The following is an 18856-nucleotide window of genomic DNA, read 5'->3' on the forward strand; positions in this document are numbered from 1 at the left end:
ATTGAATTAATCAAGGTATGGCAATTTATATTAACTAATATTATCATTTATTATACGAACTAGGGCTAAGCCCTAGCCCGGCCTTCGGCCAGGGGGAGTCAACCCTGGGAATCACAAATGGTGCGGAAAGAAATTCCCATGAATCACAAATAGTGGTGAGTAAAAAATGATGATGGATCACAAATCATGAAATATCAAATTTTTAATAAAAATATAATATAGGCATGGAGCTGATCAGCAGGAATGAAGGGAAAATGTTAGGAGAGACAAAATGGTCAGCTTAAAAAAGGTAGGATTCAGAATATATATAATATTATTAAATTATAAAAAATATTTTATTAATAACAAAGCATGTTAAGTTCTTTTAGTGAATTATATAAAATAATCAGCATGGATAAAAAGAAATATTGTTCAGGGAAACGAATTAAAAAACTTCAAAAAAAGCCAGGATCTTTGAGAATAGAAATCTTATTAAATAATTGATTATATATATATTGTCATATAAATTAGCGAACCTCGTATCATTTTTTATTTACTGAGCAATACAAAATAAACAGTAGGAATAAAAGAAAATAATGAGGTGCTACGAAATGGCAAGTTTAAAAAGGTAGGATCTTTAAGAATAATATAATTTTATTTAAATAATAAAAGTAATGTACTATGTCTAATTTTTTTTGTGTTATACAAATAATCATCAAGGATATAAAAGCATATAGTTCGGCCCGACAAAATGGTTAGCTTTAAAAAATATAGGAACCTTAAGAAATATTACTCTTAGCTTTAAAAAATAAGGATCCTAGATATATTTATTTATTTAAATTATAAAAATATCATACAATTATTTCAAAAAAATAAAAATAGTGAACCATATAGAGTTTTTCATTTTAAGTAGTACAATATAATCCGCATCAATAAAATGAATGCGATGAAATGGCAAGCTTCGAAAAATGTAGGATCAGTGGCGTAGCTATGGGGGTGGTTTTCGGGTTTGGACCCCTCCCAGAGCAATTTTTTTTTAGATTATACGTTCAAAAGACTTAAAAGTGACTTTATAACAAATAAATACCATTAATATTAATATTTTTTGGTTTTGATGTTTGTGAAAGGATATTATATTACTATTGAAATTATTCTGGGTAGTATTATTATAAAGTCATTGAGAATAATCTACTAAATTATAATAACATATTATTGATGCATTTTAAAAAAATATTCATATATATTATCGAAGATATGGTTATGATTTATAAGATAAATCCGGCCGAAGACCCGTTAAAGGGGGTCCGGGGGGCGAAGCCCCCAGGCTTTTATATGTATGGACCCCCTCTAAGGAAAATTTCTAGCTACGCCACTGTGTAGGATCCATTAAGAATAGATATATAAATTTATTTAAATTATAAAAATATCATATATGTATTGTGCTTTCGATACGATAAAAATAGTGAACCATGTATAGTTATCTTTGAATTTCTTTTTTTTATTGAGTAATGCAAATAAATGTAAGAAAGAATAGTAAGGAAAAAATATTTAAGAAAATATTGGATGGATAAATATTTATGCAAAATCATTAAGAAAGATTAAGACAGAGCCAGTTATCTAAAATAAAAATTTTTAAAATAATAATGCACTGAACCGGCAGAAGAGTCAATATCAGGTGCATCTCTCTAATATTGGCAGGGCTTGCAACAGTTATTGGCTAAGGAGCTAAAATAACTGACCATATATAATGTATAAAGTATAAGAAGGAAAAATATTTTAAACAATTTTGAACACATAATGATAAAAAGACCAGGTATGGACCTAATTTTATTTTCTTGTGGGCGTGGACTGGGCTTGGGTTTTTTAATTTTTTTTAATGGGCTTGGGAAAATTTTTTGAGATTATTGCATGGGTCCACTTTTTTGATAAATGCGGACTGGGTTGGATAACAAATTTTTTTAAATCAATTTTTGTATATTTAGGGTATTAATTTAAGGAAAAAAATGTAAGATTGATAAAGAAGGAAAAAAGTATATAATTTACTTAAATATAAATTAACTGGTAAATATAATATACTTTAATGAAAATGTGGATTTAAAGATATTTTTTTGCAAATGTAATATTCACATTTTTATAAAATTTTTAATATTGTTAGTTATTTTTATAAAAAGTGTATTTTTTTTATTTAAGTATAAAAATAAATAAATACGTACCAATGACATGGCATAGAGGACATTGTAAAATTATAATATTGATATGTCAATATAGTACTTATTTCTTCAAGGTAAGATGATTTAACTCTGCCCTAGCCTCAGTATGAAACATTTTTTAAACAAATAAGGAAAATTAAGGGCACTGTGTCTACACTTTGTAAGTATAGATTTTGCCCATCATATATAATTGATCATGCCCTTTCATATTTCAACCTCGATGTCCTGCAAAAAAAAATATGAAGTCAGATTAAATTCTGATAGAGAAAAAAAAATTTAAGGAGAATCTGTAAAAAGAAGATGATCTAATCCAATAATGATTTCTAAAAAATGAAGATCATTTTTAAAATTTTAATAAATTCCCCCAATTAAAATTCTTATTTTATAAATGTAATACTATCCTCCCATCCTCTGCAACAGTGAACGTTTCATAGCTAAGACTTTACTGTGTTGAACACTAAGCGCTCTTGTTAATCTGATCAAAATTTTTAAAATAAATTTTTAAAAAGTAATAAAAAATAATAGCAAACGTTCCTTTTTTCACAAGGTAACGAGTAAAGGCAATGCATTCTATTTTTCAAACGTAATGGATATATACCATGTATATTTTTTAAGTAACGTTTACATTTTACAGCACTAGTTATATTATATATTTATTATAATAATTCATTAAATAAATAATGAACCTTGTCTTAGAAATAATTATAAATATTCTTGACAAAGAAATTTCAATAATTGTTAATATTCTCCACTTTATAAATTTTAACCTGAAGATTATTTAGAGTTTTTTTAAATTTATTTTTATATAGCTACACATTTTTATTTTAGAATATGGAACCAAACATGTAATTAATGGCGCGTGACTATATTTTTTAATTATGTTAGGTAAATAATAAAATATAAAACTTTATTCAGTGGCGTCACTAGGGAGGGGCACGCAGGGGCTTGAGCTCCCTAAAATATTTGAATAGCTCTTTGAAGCAAAATTTTTTTTAATGGCTCCTTAATATCCCCTTGAACTAAAATGATTGCCCCCTGAACGATTTCTATTATAATTCTATTACGTAATATATAGATTTAATTTTATTATTAAAAATTAATAAGACTATCTAAATTTTTATTAAATGAATACTATTATAATTATTTAGTGCTGTAAACATTTTTAAAAAAATCGAACGCGTTCGCGTTCAACGTTCATTGACAAAAATTGAACGCGTTCACGTTCACGTTCAAATTCAAAAAAAGGAACGCGTTCAAATTCGTAAATGCCTTATATTTTTCAACCCAATATATTAGCCATGATAAAAAATAATAGTTTTATTTTGATAATATAATTATAAATACAATATAATAGAGCGATAAAAAAATAAATTTATAAAAAATTTTTCTTATTAATTTTTAATAATAATTGCTTTTCAAAATTTTCATCTGATAGGCATGAACGCTTGGCACTTAATACAGCGTTAGCTATACTAAAAACTCGCTCAACAGGGGCAGATGAAGGGATTGCGGTGTTATACTTGATAAACAATTCTTTTAAAAAGGGGAATTTATTAAAAACATTTAATGTTTTATCCATTGTCTCAAAAAATTGAGCTATGTTATCATCCTCCAATCTGCCCTCTTCTTCCTCATCAAAAAAAAAGGATATCTCGGAATTGATTTTAAAACAGTGAAATATTTTTGATAGGGCCATGGTAATTCTAATTCATCTAATATTGAATTTTTATTTTCAGAATCTGATTATTTATATCCTTGCAAATCTTAATCTATTAAATTAAAATAAAATATTCAAATTATTAAACTTTAATCTTATCTTCTCTAGCAGTAACACGTTATGGTACGTTAATTGCAATATGAAAGAGGAAAAAGTAAAAACACCTGATTAAAAAATATAGGACTTTTTTGTTAAAAAATTGGATTAAATATTAATTTTTCAAATAAATAAAAATATAAGACTTTTTTGTTAAAAAATGCGGATTAATATTAATTTTTCAAATAAATAAAAATAAAAAGTGTTTTTAAAATTGAACGAACGTAAAATTGAACGCGTTCATCAAAGAAAAGGAACGCGTTCATCAAAGAAAAGGAACGCGTTCATCAAAGAAAAGGAACGCGTTCACGTTCAAAGTTCGTCAAAAAAAAGGAACGCCGTTCATCACCTTTTTTCAAAAAAACGAACGTTTATAACACTATAATTATTAGATTAGATTAAAACATATAAATTATTTCACTATGTCAGCTTGCAATCAAATTATGTAATATCAATATCACTCGCTAAATATTAATTTAGCATTAACAGGTGAAACTTAATTAACTTATTTTATTTAAATTATTATATAACCTAATTAAAGTGGTTTATATATTATTAAAAATGGAAGATAATCTATTAAAAATTTAATATCTCACAATAATTTTCTCGATTACTTATCTAGCTTCCATCCTATCATTTAAGAGGAAGCTCTAATCACCATATAGTTTTATGATTTGGATTGATCGTTTATAATCTCTTCTTCAAGAATTGTTGATTTGGTTAGCTCTATAAATTTTTTCTTATTAATCCATTCTATAAAACATTGTCTAAAATGGTAACAGAGAGTTATATTAGTTTAATGACCTTTTGTCAATGTAAGTTTCTAAGAATTATATTATATTATGTGGTTTTTAAAAACTTATTAATTAAGGCATATATATGAATTAATTTTTACTGTAATAAATAGATTTTGTATTAAAAAATATTATTTTTAGAATATTGTTTTAATTATTTGCATAATATAATATGACAAAATATGAAATTCATAATAATTGTTCAGAGTTAGCAAATTTTAAAAGAGTATAATATATTAATATAAAACCCGACTAAATACCTGTCAAAAGCGAGCCGAAGACCCGCAAATAAGGGAGTATGGAAGCTTTTGCCCCCTATAAAATTTTTTTTTTACCCTCTGAGATAGTAAAGCTAGCGACGCCCCTGACTTTATTAAATTATCTTAAATTACATTAAACTACAATACATTAATATTTTATAAATATATACACAGGAAGAGATTTTAATAAAATGATATTAAATTTTATTGTACTATAAAATTATTTTGTACAAATAAGAAATTTTCAATTATACACAATTATTGGAAAAAAAATATAATATTAAATCACAATTATATAAGTGTAGCTATAAAAAAAAATTAAAAAAATATTATTTTTGATTGTTTTTTGAAAATTATTGACCTCGATAGCCAGCTAAGTAAGGTTCTAACAGATTTACCTTAATTTTGTCTAAAAAAAGTGATATTATTTTTTTTATTATATTTAGATTTATTTTTTTTAATAATATTTTTATGATTGATTACATTGCTAAATGAAAAGCATAAACATATGTTTAAAGTAAAATGTAGATCGATAAACTGACAGCTTGTTCATCGTTTTTTTTCTAAATTCCAAAAAATATAAATGAATGAGCTAGGGGGTAAAGCCAATGCCTCCATGGAAAATTCTTTATCCAATGGGTCAAAAGATAGTTATAAAATAAAAAATGAAAATGAAAATCAAATACAAGAAAGGGGTATATGGGCACATAAATTTGAGTTTCTTTTATCATGCTTAGGATATGCTGTTGGATTTGGTAATATTTGGAGATTTCCCTTTAAATGCTATGATAATGGGGGAGGTATTAAAACTTATTTAGACATATATTTTATCATTTACATAGATTAATATTGCATTATTCATATAACAATTTAAAAACCTGTTTTAACAGGAAAAAAAAATCAATTATTAATATTAAATTTTATCTAATACTCATTTTGAATGATAATAAGATTTTGGGATTTCTATCATCAATGCTAGTTATATAGAATTTTTTATAAACAATAGTAAGTATATAAAATGTATATGTTTAAAAATCATTTTTGAGTGTCCTATTTTAGCAACACCATAAGACCAGGGAATATCTAAAGACTTTGTTTTAATATTTTATGGTCCATTCAAAAATAACAAGAGAATACTACAATATTTAATAGGATACTTAGGGTTTGTGATGTGTTGGCTACAAAATTTTTATCAATAATCTCTTTTATGTGGGGTTTCACCCCCATGCCCTATTTCTCCTTTAAAGACTTATTCTTATCCCATGATTTTTGTTATTCTTTTATTTTTGACCATAAATATGTCCAAAGATTGGTTACAAATTATATTGTAGCTATTAGTAAAAAAAGGACTATAATGTATTCACACAATAGATCATATCTTATTTTAAATATAACCTTGACACCCAATGCAATTTAGAAATAAGTTGACCTCTTTCTCTCATCACAATTTGAAGTCGGGATTCAATCATAATTTACAAAATAAATTGACAATGTCTGATCATATAACGTTTAGAGAAAAGATTAGGATAGATGAACTTAAGAATTAGCAAGAATATTAAAGGATAACTACAAAATGTATAAAATACACAAATTCAACAAAATCACTCTTAAAATATGTCATGCCTTATCCCCAACATCCTGATAGTGATCTTCAAGAGTTATATACACTCCTACACCACGTATTATGATTGGGCATGCTATTACTGCAGGACCATTGGTCATGATCCAAACTACCCAAAGAAAAATCTATTCTACTCTACAAAAATACTTTCCCATATTACCCTTACCACCAATATTACCAAAGTCTACCTTCCCAGCAATATCTTTATAATCCACTACACTAATACATATCAAATTCAGTGGCACTACGAAAAGAAATATGAGCCCATACATAATCTGAAAAGTAACTTACAAAACGAGAAAGACCATCTGTTTATGGTAACTATAATGGTCATTAATATACAATTATGGTGAATATTGACACATGATCATCAGTATCCATCATTATTAAGAAATATGACTCTTACTTCAAACAAATACCTTTCGAAGAAACTAATATCTTCATAAAATCCTTTTCCTGACACGTTATTCAAACTGGTGATACTCCAAAATATGTAAAACGTATCAGGGAGAATTGCGTACTCGAAACATTGTAAATCACCGATAACCACTCCTCTTTTTAGGAAGAGATATTCTTTCAAAAATACCTAAAATTATTTAAGAAGTAACAAATAAAGACGCACGTATAAAGAGTGACTAATGCACAGTTTTCCACAGATTTTTTGCGAAACGCTAGTGCATGTTCCTATTGATGGGTGAATAATCATAACATCCTATAAAATCGAAATTATAAGTCCCACTTAAACCCCAAAAGTTGATTATTTTATAGCAAAGTTGCATTTCTGAGAAGCCCTTTACTCCAATATAGGAAACTCCTATAACTATGAACTATCATCCTAGTTTTTCGGTCTCAAGGTTTCCAAACTGTTAAAAAAGACGCCTAAGTGAAGGCCGTTTTCTTGGTCAATAGATTACCCGCCCATAACCGTGGAACTCGATCCCAGTTTTCCGGTCTTAAGGCTCTTGAATAAATACGGTCTAAACCGAAGGGCATTGCTTTACCACAAGCCTTTGAGCTCACAACCAACACCTTTTAAGGGAACCTGACAAAGTACATACAGACCCAAAGAACGTACTCCGGTTACTCGCCCTTTTAATTCTATAGTTGACTGCTAAGGGAGAAGGAGTTTTGAATTGATTTTATAGTGTGGATTATAATACTTAACCTCCTCAGATGCTAGTTTTTTTCCACTCACAGGAATACCCTCACTATTTGTTTACATATTAGAACCCGTGATATCTTGTTTTCTTTTGTTTAAATTACCCTCCTTCAATTGTCTAACTCTTTTAACCCGGGGATATCCTATTACTAAGTGGGGAGGAGTATTATAAATTCAATTTTTTTTGGATTTATATACCTTTTTGATTTATCCTCAAAGTTTTATTCGATGCCAAACATATTGCACTAATTGTGTTTTGACCCACATATTCCTTTATTTATGATCAGTAAAATACCACTAAAAAATTTTTTTAATAAAAAATATATTTTTGTTTTATTTTTCACTACAATAGCTACGTGTAATGTTGCTAAATGACTATATCGACCAATTAAGTGGACTAACGCCTATTTTTTATTTTTTGATAGTTTTACTAAGAAAATTAAATTTTATTCTATTCTATTCTATCTTTTTAAAATTTTTTAACTTTTTATTTCCAATATAAGATTCAATTAAAATACTTAAGCAACTATAATTATGTCTAAAAAAAATTTCTATTTGAATTTTTTGGCGCATACATAAAAATTTTCTTTTGCTTCGTTTGTAAATAGCCGTATTTTATTTGCCTAGATTTTTTAAAAACTTAATTAATCAAGTTTGTGGTAATGGGCCAATCTTCCAACAATCGTATAAATTCAATGTACAATTTAAGTAAGCAAAAATTAGAGACTAATAATGAATAAATATTATAAAAATTGTCATCTTCTAAAGACTTCATTAAATTTATATTGAATATCGTAAAAATTAGTTTATAAATTGCTAAATAATACTCAAAATGTTGATATTAATTTAAACCGATTTCATTGAATAATGAATTAATTACTGAATTATTTGAATTGTACATGATACCCTCTATGTAGTTTGAAAAATTATTTTTTGATTGGGCTTTGCATAGAGTACTTATTTGATATAATGTAGATAGAACATAAATTTCTTTGAAAGGATGGGGGAGGGGGGATTAATAAAAAATGGGTATGAAAATTTAAGTTTAGACTTTTCCGAACTGGGTTTTTTTTTAAATGTACTCATCACACACAATTCTGGACCCGAGCATTTTTTAGCCGAATTTAAATTTCTTTAAAATTACTTGTTATAAAAAAAGGTCTATTTTTAAGACGTATATTCTGGATGAAATGCATAAGACACTTTGGGACGGGACTTTTGATTAACTAATTAAAAGCCAACCAGTTTAGCCGAATTCCCTTATTTTTTAATAAAAATAGGATTAAAATCAGTTTTATATCTTAAAGAAAAATGGAAGAATTCATATATATTCATTTGACAGTTTGACGGCTGTTTCCTCCTACAGAAAATCTGATAAAATATCTACTTTTTTAAAAAAAAAAATCTAAGGAGCCTTTATGATTCCTTACCTTTTCGCCCTTTTAGCGGCGGGCCTACCCTTGTTCCTGATGGAGTTAGCCCTTGGTCAATATTCTTCTCTCGGTCCTGTCAAGCTATTTCGAAAGCTCAGCCCGGCTTTCACTGGTGTTGGGATGGCTATGGTGGTCGTTTCCTTACTGGTAGAAAATTTTTTTAATAAAATAAAACACATTTGATCGAAGAATTAATTTTTAATACTTCTTTATAGGAATTATTTTCTAATTTTACCGCACCTGTTCGATTTTGTCTACAAAATTCAGTATACGGTTAAACTTAACATTCATACTAATATAATCTATAGTTGGGCAAAATTTTTAGCGTTCCTACCTTTTATAATTTTAGAAATATTACGAAAAATTGATCTAAATAATTGATTAATTTATATTGGTCTCGGCAATTCCGTTATTATTTTTTAATTTAAGCTTTTGGATATTTATTTATATAAAATAAGTATATTCCAAAGCCTTTTTTTGCTATTTTGAATTCTAAAATATTCTCTTAAATTCGATTAGATAATGGGTTTTGCGCAGAGATCCAAACCGAACCGTTATAATTAACCTAGCCGAATCTGGAGCGTAAAAAAATGTCACTCTAACCTGAACCCTACACTCAAAAGGCATGTGAACCTGATTGAACCTTTTGATATTCCAACTTTAAAGACGATTAACAACCAGTTTTGATTGATATGCATCAATAATTATTTTTTAGATACTTTTATATATTCCTATTTGATGGTATGCAAGTTACCAAAGTTGGTGATTGGAAGTGTGTTCCCAACTTAAAATTTTTTGTTTTCTCTTTATAAAAAAACGATTATAACATGATTTCTAATACGCTTGCATGTTAAAAGATTCGAACCGGGTTTTAAGGGTTAAAACCGAACCGGATTTTTATCTAAATTTCCAACATTCTTTACCCTTCGGATCCTTAAGTTTACCTTAGATGAAGATAAAAAAAAATTTTAAAAGTCATTTCAGATTATATTATCTTAACTGCGAACAAATGAATAACCTAAAATTAAATTAGGATTATTTCATAAAATATTTTATTTAAAATTATATAAAATCAAATTCAAAATATCTTTAATTTGAATCTCATTGTCATTTTTTATAATAATAAAAAATATTTATCAAAATAAGACCAAAAAGAATGTGTTTTTTTTTAAAAAAAATTAAAATTTGTGTTTCAAGGATAAAAGTATAAATTATTACGCGATTATTTTATTTATTCAAAAAAACTCGATTTTTTGAGTGACATCGCGCCAATTCGATCTTTCTAGATTTAAATTATTCCGGAACTTTCCATAACCCGCGACGGGATTGGAACATTTTTTTCCCCCGATCGGATTAGGAAAGCAAAAATGTGGATAATAATATTTATATTGGTAACCCGGGACATCTTATACCAATAATACTTAACAATGATTAAATTTTTGTTGAACCATTTATTATGTCTTTACAACCTTTCAACTTCCTTGAATGGTTTCCGACGAGGAATGAACTCGGGTGGGAATAGCTTTCTACGCCTCCTCGGTTCAGATCTGTAAAATCCGAGCCACCCCTGCCACTTTAAAAATAATGACTTTTCTGTACAGCATTTTATATCGTAAGATACCATTTTAAACTTATTTTGAATGATTTAGGTTTTAAAATGATGCACTATAGGTGTATAATAGTTTTTAATATCGAATCTATTCAGGTCTCCATCTATTACAATATGATATTGGCTTGGACGCTCTTCTACCTTGTCAATTCTTTCACAGCAGTCCTACCCTGGTCCCATTGCGACAATTGGTGGAATACGGCCAATTGTTTCGACTCCTTCAAAGCCCGAGAATGTTCCAGCGAAAATACGACCTACTTCAAAGGACATTGTTTTAACGTGTCGCGTAATCAATCAGGTATCTAGATATATTTTGCTTAATCTATAAATCTGAAAATGTTCCCGAAAATTCTAATGTCAAATTCAATAATCTGTGATGCATTTAGTTTTATTCTTTTTAGATTTACCATAAAACCTGCAGGCCTGTCCCAGGTACACCTGCCGGATCATATAAAAAATTTTTTTTTAAAAAAAATATCTAGTTGGGCTCGGTCGAAATTTTTTTTTAAAAAAAGTCCGGGCCGGGCCATGCAAATGGTACCTCTGCAGGTCTGAAAAGATTAAAGAAAAAAATTATTGGTTGTAAAGAAATTGATTATCTCATATACAATAAATAGAAATACTACAAATTTTTTTGGTTTATAGCGTGATGAAATTAAGGGAATACGGATTTAATAAAACGGAAAGGACTATAAATTTATTTAATGATTTCAATTAATTTGTGCCACGAGATCTGGGAATGTATTTTAAGTTTTAAATTCTTTCCAAGGTTATTTTTTTTTCTTGCTTTATCGAGGAAGTAAAATTTTTTTTTTTTTGCCTACCTACTATCATCGTGCGATTAAAACATATTTTGAAATTTATTTATTTCATACGATATATTCATAATATAAATTTATGGGAATTTGATATTTTTAATTGATTTTTACGAATTTTTTTTTTTAAAAAAAATCGAAGGTTAAGTTTAAAAATTAAAAAGTAATTGATTCGAAAAATTTTGGCATGTTTATGATAGGATTTTTATTATTATATTTATATTCTATTTAAAACTGATTTTTTTATATGAATCTTTTGAATTTTTTGAGTAGGCCTGATGCGGAGATTGAGGAGTTAGAGTAATATGAGATGGCTAGGGGTAGGACTATACCTATTTGTCGATATTGGAATGACGTAAATTCTAAATGTACATATAATTTTCACGAAATTGGCAGCTAATTTTTTTTTAATGCATAAACAAACATGACAACTTGTTATAAAACATTATTATTTTAAGAAAGTTTGGACAATTTATAATTTATTCAAAAACCCTTCCTTATAATATTTGTTTGATAACATATTTTTAAATGTCTTTAACATGTCAAGATGGTTATGTATTAAAAAAAATATCTGGCAATAATGTGTCAATCACAATATTTGTAATCGGGCAATTTTAATATCTCCAAAAAAAGATCGGGTTAGGGGTATGGATGGAGTTGGTAATAATAATAAATTTTTTTATAAAAATATTGAATATTAAATCAAATTTTATGAAAAATTTAATTTTTTTTAAAAAACCCCCGGAGGAAAATAACTCTTGTGGTAATTGTGTTAATAGGTCATTCCATATAAAATCAATCACTTTGCAACCCGACTATCTTATATTTTGGTTAAATATTTGGTATATAAATTAATGAATTATTATAATTGACGAATCCAAAATATTAGCCCCTTAAATCTACTGGAACCGGAGATATAGGCTTTCAAATTGAGTCTGCTTGGTCATTTTTACGAAAAAGATTTTTTTAAAAATTGGGATTACTTTAGTATTATATGCACTATATCTATTATGGCTCATTTTATAAAAAATTTAATTTTTAGTATATATTTCTTTTAAATGGGCTTAAAATGTGTAATTTATATTTGAAAATGTTAGACTAAATTTTTTTCCCCCAAATTTCAGATTGTAAGGAGTTACCTAGAACTGTCATATAAAAATTTTCAGAGTGGCCCTAAATAAATAAATCAGGTCAATCTACATTTTTTTTATATTCAATAACAACCTACATATTTATTGAATAACGCATTTTGGCACAAAAATAAAATTTCAGTTAGATGGCGCAAGTAATTTAAAATAAGTTAAAAACCTGATTTTTGTAAAATATGTCGTCAATTGGAAGTTTTTTATTTATTCGATAATATTTATTTAAATTAATTCATATTAAAATTACTTAAGCTCAGTTTTATTGATTTCCTTAAATTTAATTTATATATGACCATTTCGGATTCTTCACGAGTTAAATTATAAATTCTACCATAGTGGTCAAAAGGTAGGCGATATTTAGAATATCATTTTTCGGAAGAATAAGAATATCAGGTATTGATGGATAATAAAAGGACTTAGAAGGTCCAATAAGGTGTAAAAATATTACCTTTACTTCATCACTTCATCAACAATAATAATCGCTAGAAATGTCACCCACCATTCATTATCATAAAAACATTTTGTCCAAAATCTTCTTTTAAAAAATTCAAAAAAAAAGTTTTGAAAGAATTTTAATGAAATCGGTAAAATGTCAAATTTTTTTGAAATTTTTCTAGTATTTTATTTTTGGACATATTTTTAAGGTTTATATTTCTTCTCCTTTCGATAAAGTTTCAAAAGTTTGCGAATCAAATTTTTCATATTTTGGACGAAGTCTAATTTTTTTAAAAAAAGAGTATATTTTGTATCGTTCTTTCTAGTAAGTTATTTCGAATTCTTGGGATTATATTATAAATAATGATATTTATTATTTTTTTATATAATGGTTGACTAAAATTTTTAAGAATTTATTCTAATCAATCTTATATGAACGAACGAACGGATCGAATACTAATGAATGTTTTTTGATCCGAATTGATATTCGTCAATATTATTTTAAAAATGAAATATTCGATTCATATAGTCGGAATTCATATTTTTAACTTTCTGGAAGTTGAGGGCCTCGTTTATAGTAACCGTTAAATACCTCTATATCTCTCAAGCAACGTGTAATTTATATCGCTAAACGATATTTAACATTATTTTGTTAGTTACGCGTCGTTTCTATAAACGTGGCCATAGTAGTGGTTTTTTTTATGCACGCGTTACCATAAATATGTAACTTAATCGCGATCTTCGCTTAATAATTTTGTTATAATATTTTTTTTAAAAAAAGGTTAATATAATAATTCCTCTGAATTATAGAATTTCTTAATAATAAATGCGTCCTTTTTTTTAATATTTAATAGTATTTTTTCCTTTTATTCCAACCCTTAACTTTCCCAAAATGTCAATTCTATTTGTTCCTCAACATCCTCTTTCATGATACTTTTTAAATATTACACAGGAAAGAAAGAGGATTTAAATATATTATTTTTTTTCCACTCACTTGGGGGAAAAACGATTTAGATTCATACGATATTGGTAGGAAGGACTCTCCCGCTGAAGAATATTTCAATAATAGGATGCTCAAGATGTCGGATGGCTTCGAAAATATGGGCCAAGTTCAGTGGGAGCTACTGCTTTGCTTATTTTTTGCTTGGTGTGGCGTATTCTTTTGTCTCATGCAGGGCATCAAAACTACTGGCAAAGTCGTCTACTTTACGGGTTCCTCTTTATTTTAATATTTCACGCGATTTTTAAACAAGAATTGACGAAGCTAACATCAAAAGTTCATTTTTTAATAACTCATTGTATTTTAAACATATAATAAAAAAAGCCTTATTCCCCTATATCGTACTCATCATACTGCTAGGGAGGGCCGTCACTTTACAGGGCGTGACAGATGGATTGATTTATTACGTGAAGCCTGATTGGGAGAAATTAATTCATTTTAAAGTATGGAAAGAGGCCTTTCTCCAAATATTTTACTCGCTTGGTCCCGCATTCGGCAGCTTGATGACGATCTCTAGCTATAACTCTTTTCATCACGATTTTTACAAGTTTTCCATCCCTCTTTAAATATAATCTGTTTATGTTAACTTTTTGTCTTATTATAATCTAATTAGACTACCATATTAAAAGCTCAGATATTTTAATTTCTTCTTTAATAGAACTCCTTGTAGTTATTCATAAGTACCAACTGGTATATCGTTTAAAAATGGTTGCGTAGTAAAATAATGGTCATTTTGGAATCGGTGATTTCCCTATTTTTGAATGTTCGCTTTAGACAGTTCGATATATCTATTAAAATTTAGCTAATTGATAGCTATTCAACCATTATTATTATTATACATTATTATTTTTTTGCTATTCCGAGGTAAAACATATAAAAATGATTACCTAAAACCTTTTTAGAGTTATCACTCCCTTATAGTTACCACCTCCTAGTGTTCACCACAAAGGGATGCTCATAATGAAGAGTTGGTTGGTCACTATAAGGAAGCGCTTACCTTAAAGAGTTGGGGAAAAATAAAAAATAAAATTTTCTTTGGCTGTGTCCAAAATATCAAAAAAATTCGATTCGCAAACTTTTTGAAACTTTATCGAAAAAGAAGAAATAAGTTGTTTTTTCTTAAATGTAAAAATATACATTTTAAAAACTTAACATACGATTTCATTAAGGTTTGAAAACTCCTGAATGTTTTAAACTTTTGCGAATTTTAATAATTTTGGACATGGCAATAAAATTAAACATCCAAAAATTATCACCTTATGGCTCCTCCTGGTAATGAATGACCAGCGTATGGCTACCAACTCCTTAAAATGATCTTATCACTGGTAATAGCTTATATAAATCATTTCTAAGCCATAGCCCCGTCTATATTTTATTGAGGATGTTACCGCCGGCCCCCACCTACAGGTCTCTAATATATACTAGAACGTAACGTAAATAGTTTTTTTTTGGAATGTAATGAGTTTTTAGGACAGTAACAGAAAAATAATGGCGTTATTTAAAAGAGCATTTGCATCACTGTACAAATCTAATATGACTCGCTTATAACGTTTCTCGAAATACTGGAAACTGAAAACGATTCAAATAACACTTTATTTTCTATTCTTTTCTCGCCCTTTATGTTTACACACAATAATTTTAAAAACATATAATAAGGGACGGCTTGATAGTGGGCATGCTCAATTCGGCTACCAGCATTTTCGCGGGATTTGTTGTCTTTTCTATACTCGGCTTTATGGCTCACGAACTGAATACTTCGGTTGATAAGGTTATCCGATCCGGGCACGCTCTGGCTTTCGTGGCTTACCCCACCGCTATAACTCGATTAGCGTGGTCTCCCTTTTGGAGCGTGCTTTTCTTCCTTATGCTAGTCACGATAGGATTGGATAGTCAAGTTTAGAAAAAAAAATGCTTTTTAGAGAGTATTTAAGGTCAAAAAGACTCAGTCCAGTTTATAAAAATCTCTCTTCAGTCTGAATCGCGTTAACATGCTTATGACATTTTTTAAAAAAAACCCCTTAAGCATTTAGATATATTTGAAACAATAACAAGTATCTTAGACCACCTTTAAACAATATTGAATATCATTGCGTTAATTTTGATCTGTGTTTTAACCTGAAAGCAGTTATATTAGTTTCTAATTTTTTTTTAAATAGGTTATATTTTTAAATGCAGATTAAATAGTCCCATTAAGACGAAACTATTCATATGTTGGAACACCTATCAACAAATTTTTCGAATAACATTATCGACAATTGGCTTACAAATTAATAATAATTTTAAAAATTAAAATATGTTTCCTCATTAAAAGTTCGCTATGGTAGAGACCGTTCTCACAACGTTATACGATGGATGGCCTCGTGCTCTTAGACCCCGCAAGATTCTGGTGAGTGCCAGCATTTGTTTCTTGTTTTTCCTCATTGGAATTCCTCAGACCATGAACGGGGGCATATACCTGTTTTCACTCATAGATAATTACTCGGCTGGTTGGCCCCTGCTATTCATCAGCCTTATCCAATGCGCCATCGTTTCGTACATTTACGGAATTGAAAGATTTCTAAGTATTTCTTTTTATATTCAAAAAATTACAAGATTTCTCGTTCAAACGAGCAAAAGATCCCATTGAAAAAGGAAAAGTAACTAAGGCTTACTGATGATATCCGATCGAAAATATAAAAGTGTCAATTAAAAAGAAAAGTAGCCAATCAAAAAAAAATGAAATTGTCCGATTAAAAAAGGAAAACTTCCATATTTTTTTTTCTCTTAACTTAACTTCCTATTCTTTTAGTTGACTCCACGACAAACATATTAATAGTTTTTATATAAACTCATATATGACAGTAAAAATGAAATATCAGCTGTTTTTTTTTCATTTTTTAATAATATATTTTTCTTTACTTACATCTCACTTTTTTTTCTTCACTTTTAATAACGCCTCGTTTAAGTTTACTATTTTATTTTATTCCAACCAGAGTTTAATAAATAAAAAAAATTTCCTCGAGGATCTGAGAATCCCCCCCCCCTCCAAAAAATAAATTTGAGTATAGATCTTTGTAGAGCATAAAATTTGAATATCTTTAAATAAATTTGATCGATGTAAAGACAATAGGTGGTGATTTAAATTTTTAGTGATTTCATTTAATCAGCAAAATCGGATCTTATATAATTTTTTTTTAAAATCAACTATAACTTTTATTCTTATAAATTTAATTTTATTCGTAATAATAAATGGAGAGGATTTATATTTGACATTATTTAGAAGGATAATCCACTAGTTTACATTGTATTATAAAGTGAAGATTAAATCATTTGATTTCTAGTATAAAATAAGTAATTGTAATCATAGAACGGGTTGGGTCTCAATATTTATTATCCGGCGTAGGTCCGGTAACGGATCCAATATCCGATAAGTCTCTAATAATAAAAGTGAAATAAGAGTTTAAAAATAAAATATGCGCGATAGGTGATACGTAAGTTTTAAGAAAGGGTTCGCTCAAAATTTATTCCGCGGACTGACGACCTTATCAGATCTTTTACTCGAGAATTACCTCACTTATTTATTTTTCTTCTTCTTCTTGTTCTCTGAAGTTATAAATGATTATTTCCCGGCCGATTTTATTAATCTTATTTCTTCTTCGTTGACAACGATTTTGTTAATATTATTATTTTTTGCATAAAACATTTTTTTTTAGACGATATCGAAACCATGTTAGGATACAAGGTCAACTTTTGGTGGAAGCTGTGCTGGAAATACATCTCCCCGGTCAGCATACTGATCCTTTTGTTATATGATTGGGCCTCCAGTACGGGTCTCACTTATGGGAACTACTACACATTCCCGCCTGCGGCCATAGGCTTGGGTTGGTCCATGGCCCTTTTATCTGTTTCCTTCATTCCCGGATTTTTAATTTACAAATACATCGCTTTCATCGTCAAAAATAACGTACAGGATACCGACGAACCCAACATTGATATCAAGGGTAAAAGAATATGGAACTCCGATTTCAGGAAACTCTTTTTAGCCAAGAAGGACTGGAATAAGGACAAGGGACTCGCGACTAATACGCAAATTAACCAAAGTTTTAGCATGGAATAATCTGCGAATGTGATCTTTCTTGTTTGTCAACCCCCCCCCCCCTCCCCCCATGTTTAAAAACAATTAAGATTTTGATCTTGTTCGAAATATAGGGAATTCATTTTTTCTTTCTTTTTACAACTGATGTAAATTGATAGGTGTATTATATAAACTCAAATTATGTCAAATCAATATATTTTTTTTATACAAGGGGCTTTATTTGAGGTTTCATAATACTATTCGTATATCTTTCCAATATGTGATAAATCAGTATTAAAGTTGAGTTATAATTATAAGTATTAATAACGATACGGGTGCCAACGTTGTATTAGAAAAAAAATCGTATTTCTATTTTTTTAAAATCGTTTTTATCGAACATATATATTTACATTTTAATTCCAGTTTGGTTGCAATGATTTTAGATGATAATAATTATATTGAATATTCTACGAACTCATAAAAATATCGCACTTGTAAATTTTAGAATTGTAAAAATATCGCGGATGTA

The 18856-nt window shown here is 28.3% G+C and overlaps 1 protein-coding gene across 2 annotated transcripts; it reads left to right on the forward strand.

The window, feature by feature from the left end:
* Nucleotides 1-5589: 5589 nt before the first annotated feature.
* On the forward strand, nt 5590-18856 carry LOC135923924 (sodium- and chloride-dependent GABA transporter 1-like). 2 transcript variants are annotated; one of them, XM_065458936.1, is made up of 8 exons: nt 5590-5856; nt 9247-9416; nt 10975-11176; nt 14288-14485; nt 14598-14820; nt 15930-16167; nt 16585-16834; nt 17966-18854. In XM_065458936.1, exons 1-8 carry the CDS (start codon nt 5640-5642, stop codon nt 18367-18369), a joined length of 1902 nt encoding a protein of 633 aa, XP_065315008.1. In that variant the 5' UTR covers nt 5590-5639; the 3' UTR covers nt 18370-18854. The 2 variants fall into 2 exon arrangements, with proteins under 2 accessions (XP_065315008.1, XP_065315007.1); XM_065458935.1 differs by lacking the exons at nt 5590-5856; nt 9247-9416 and adding an exon at nt 10839-10881 and having other exon boundaries at nt 10952-11176; nt 17966-18856.

The sequence above is a fragment of the Gordionus sp. m RMFG-2023 genome, chromosome 2, assembly GCF_954871325.1.
Source record: "Gordionus sp. m RMFG-2023 chromosome 2, tfGorSpeb1-WG-v2, whole genome shotgun sequence".
NCBI lineage: Eukaryota > Metazoa > Nematomorpha > Gordioida > Chordodea > Parachordodidae > Gordionus > Gordionus sp. m RMFG-2023.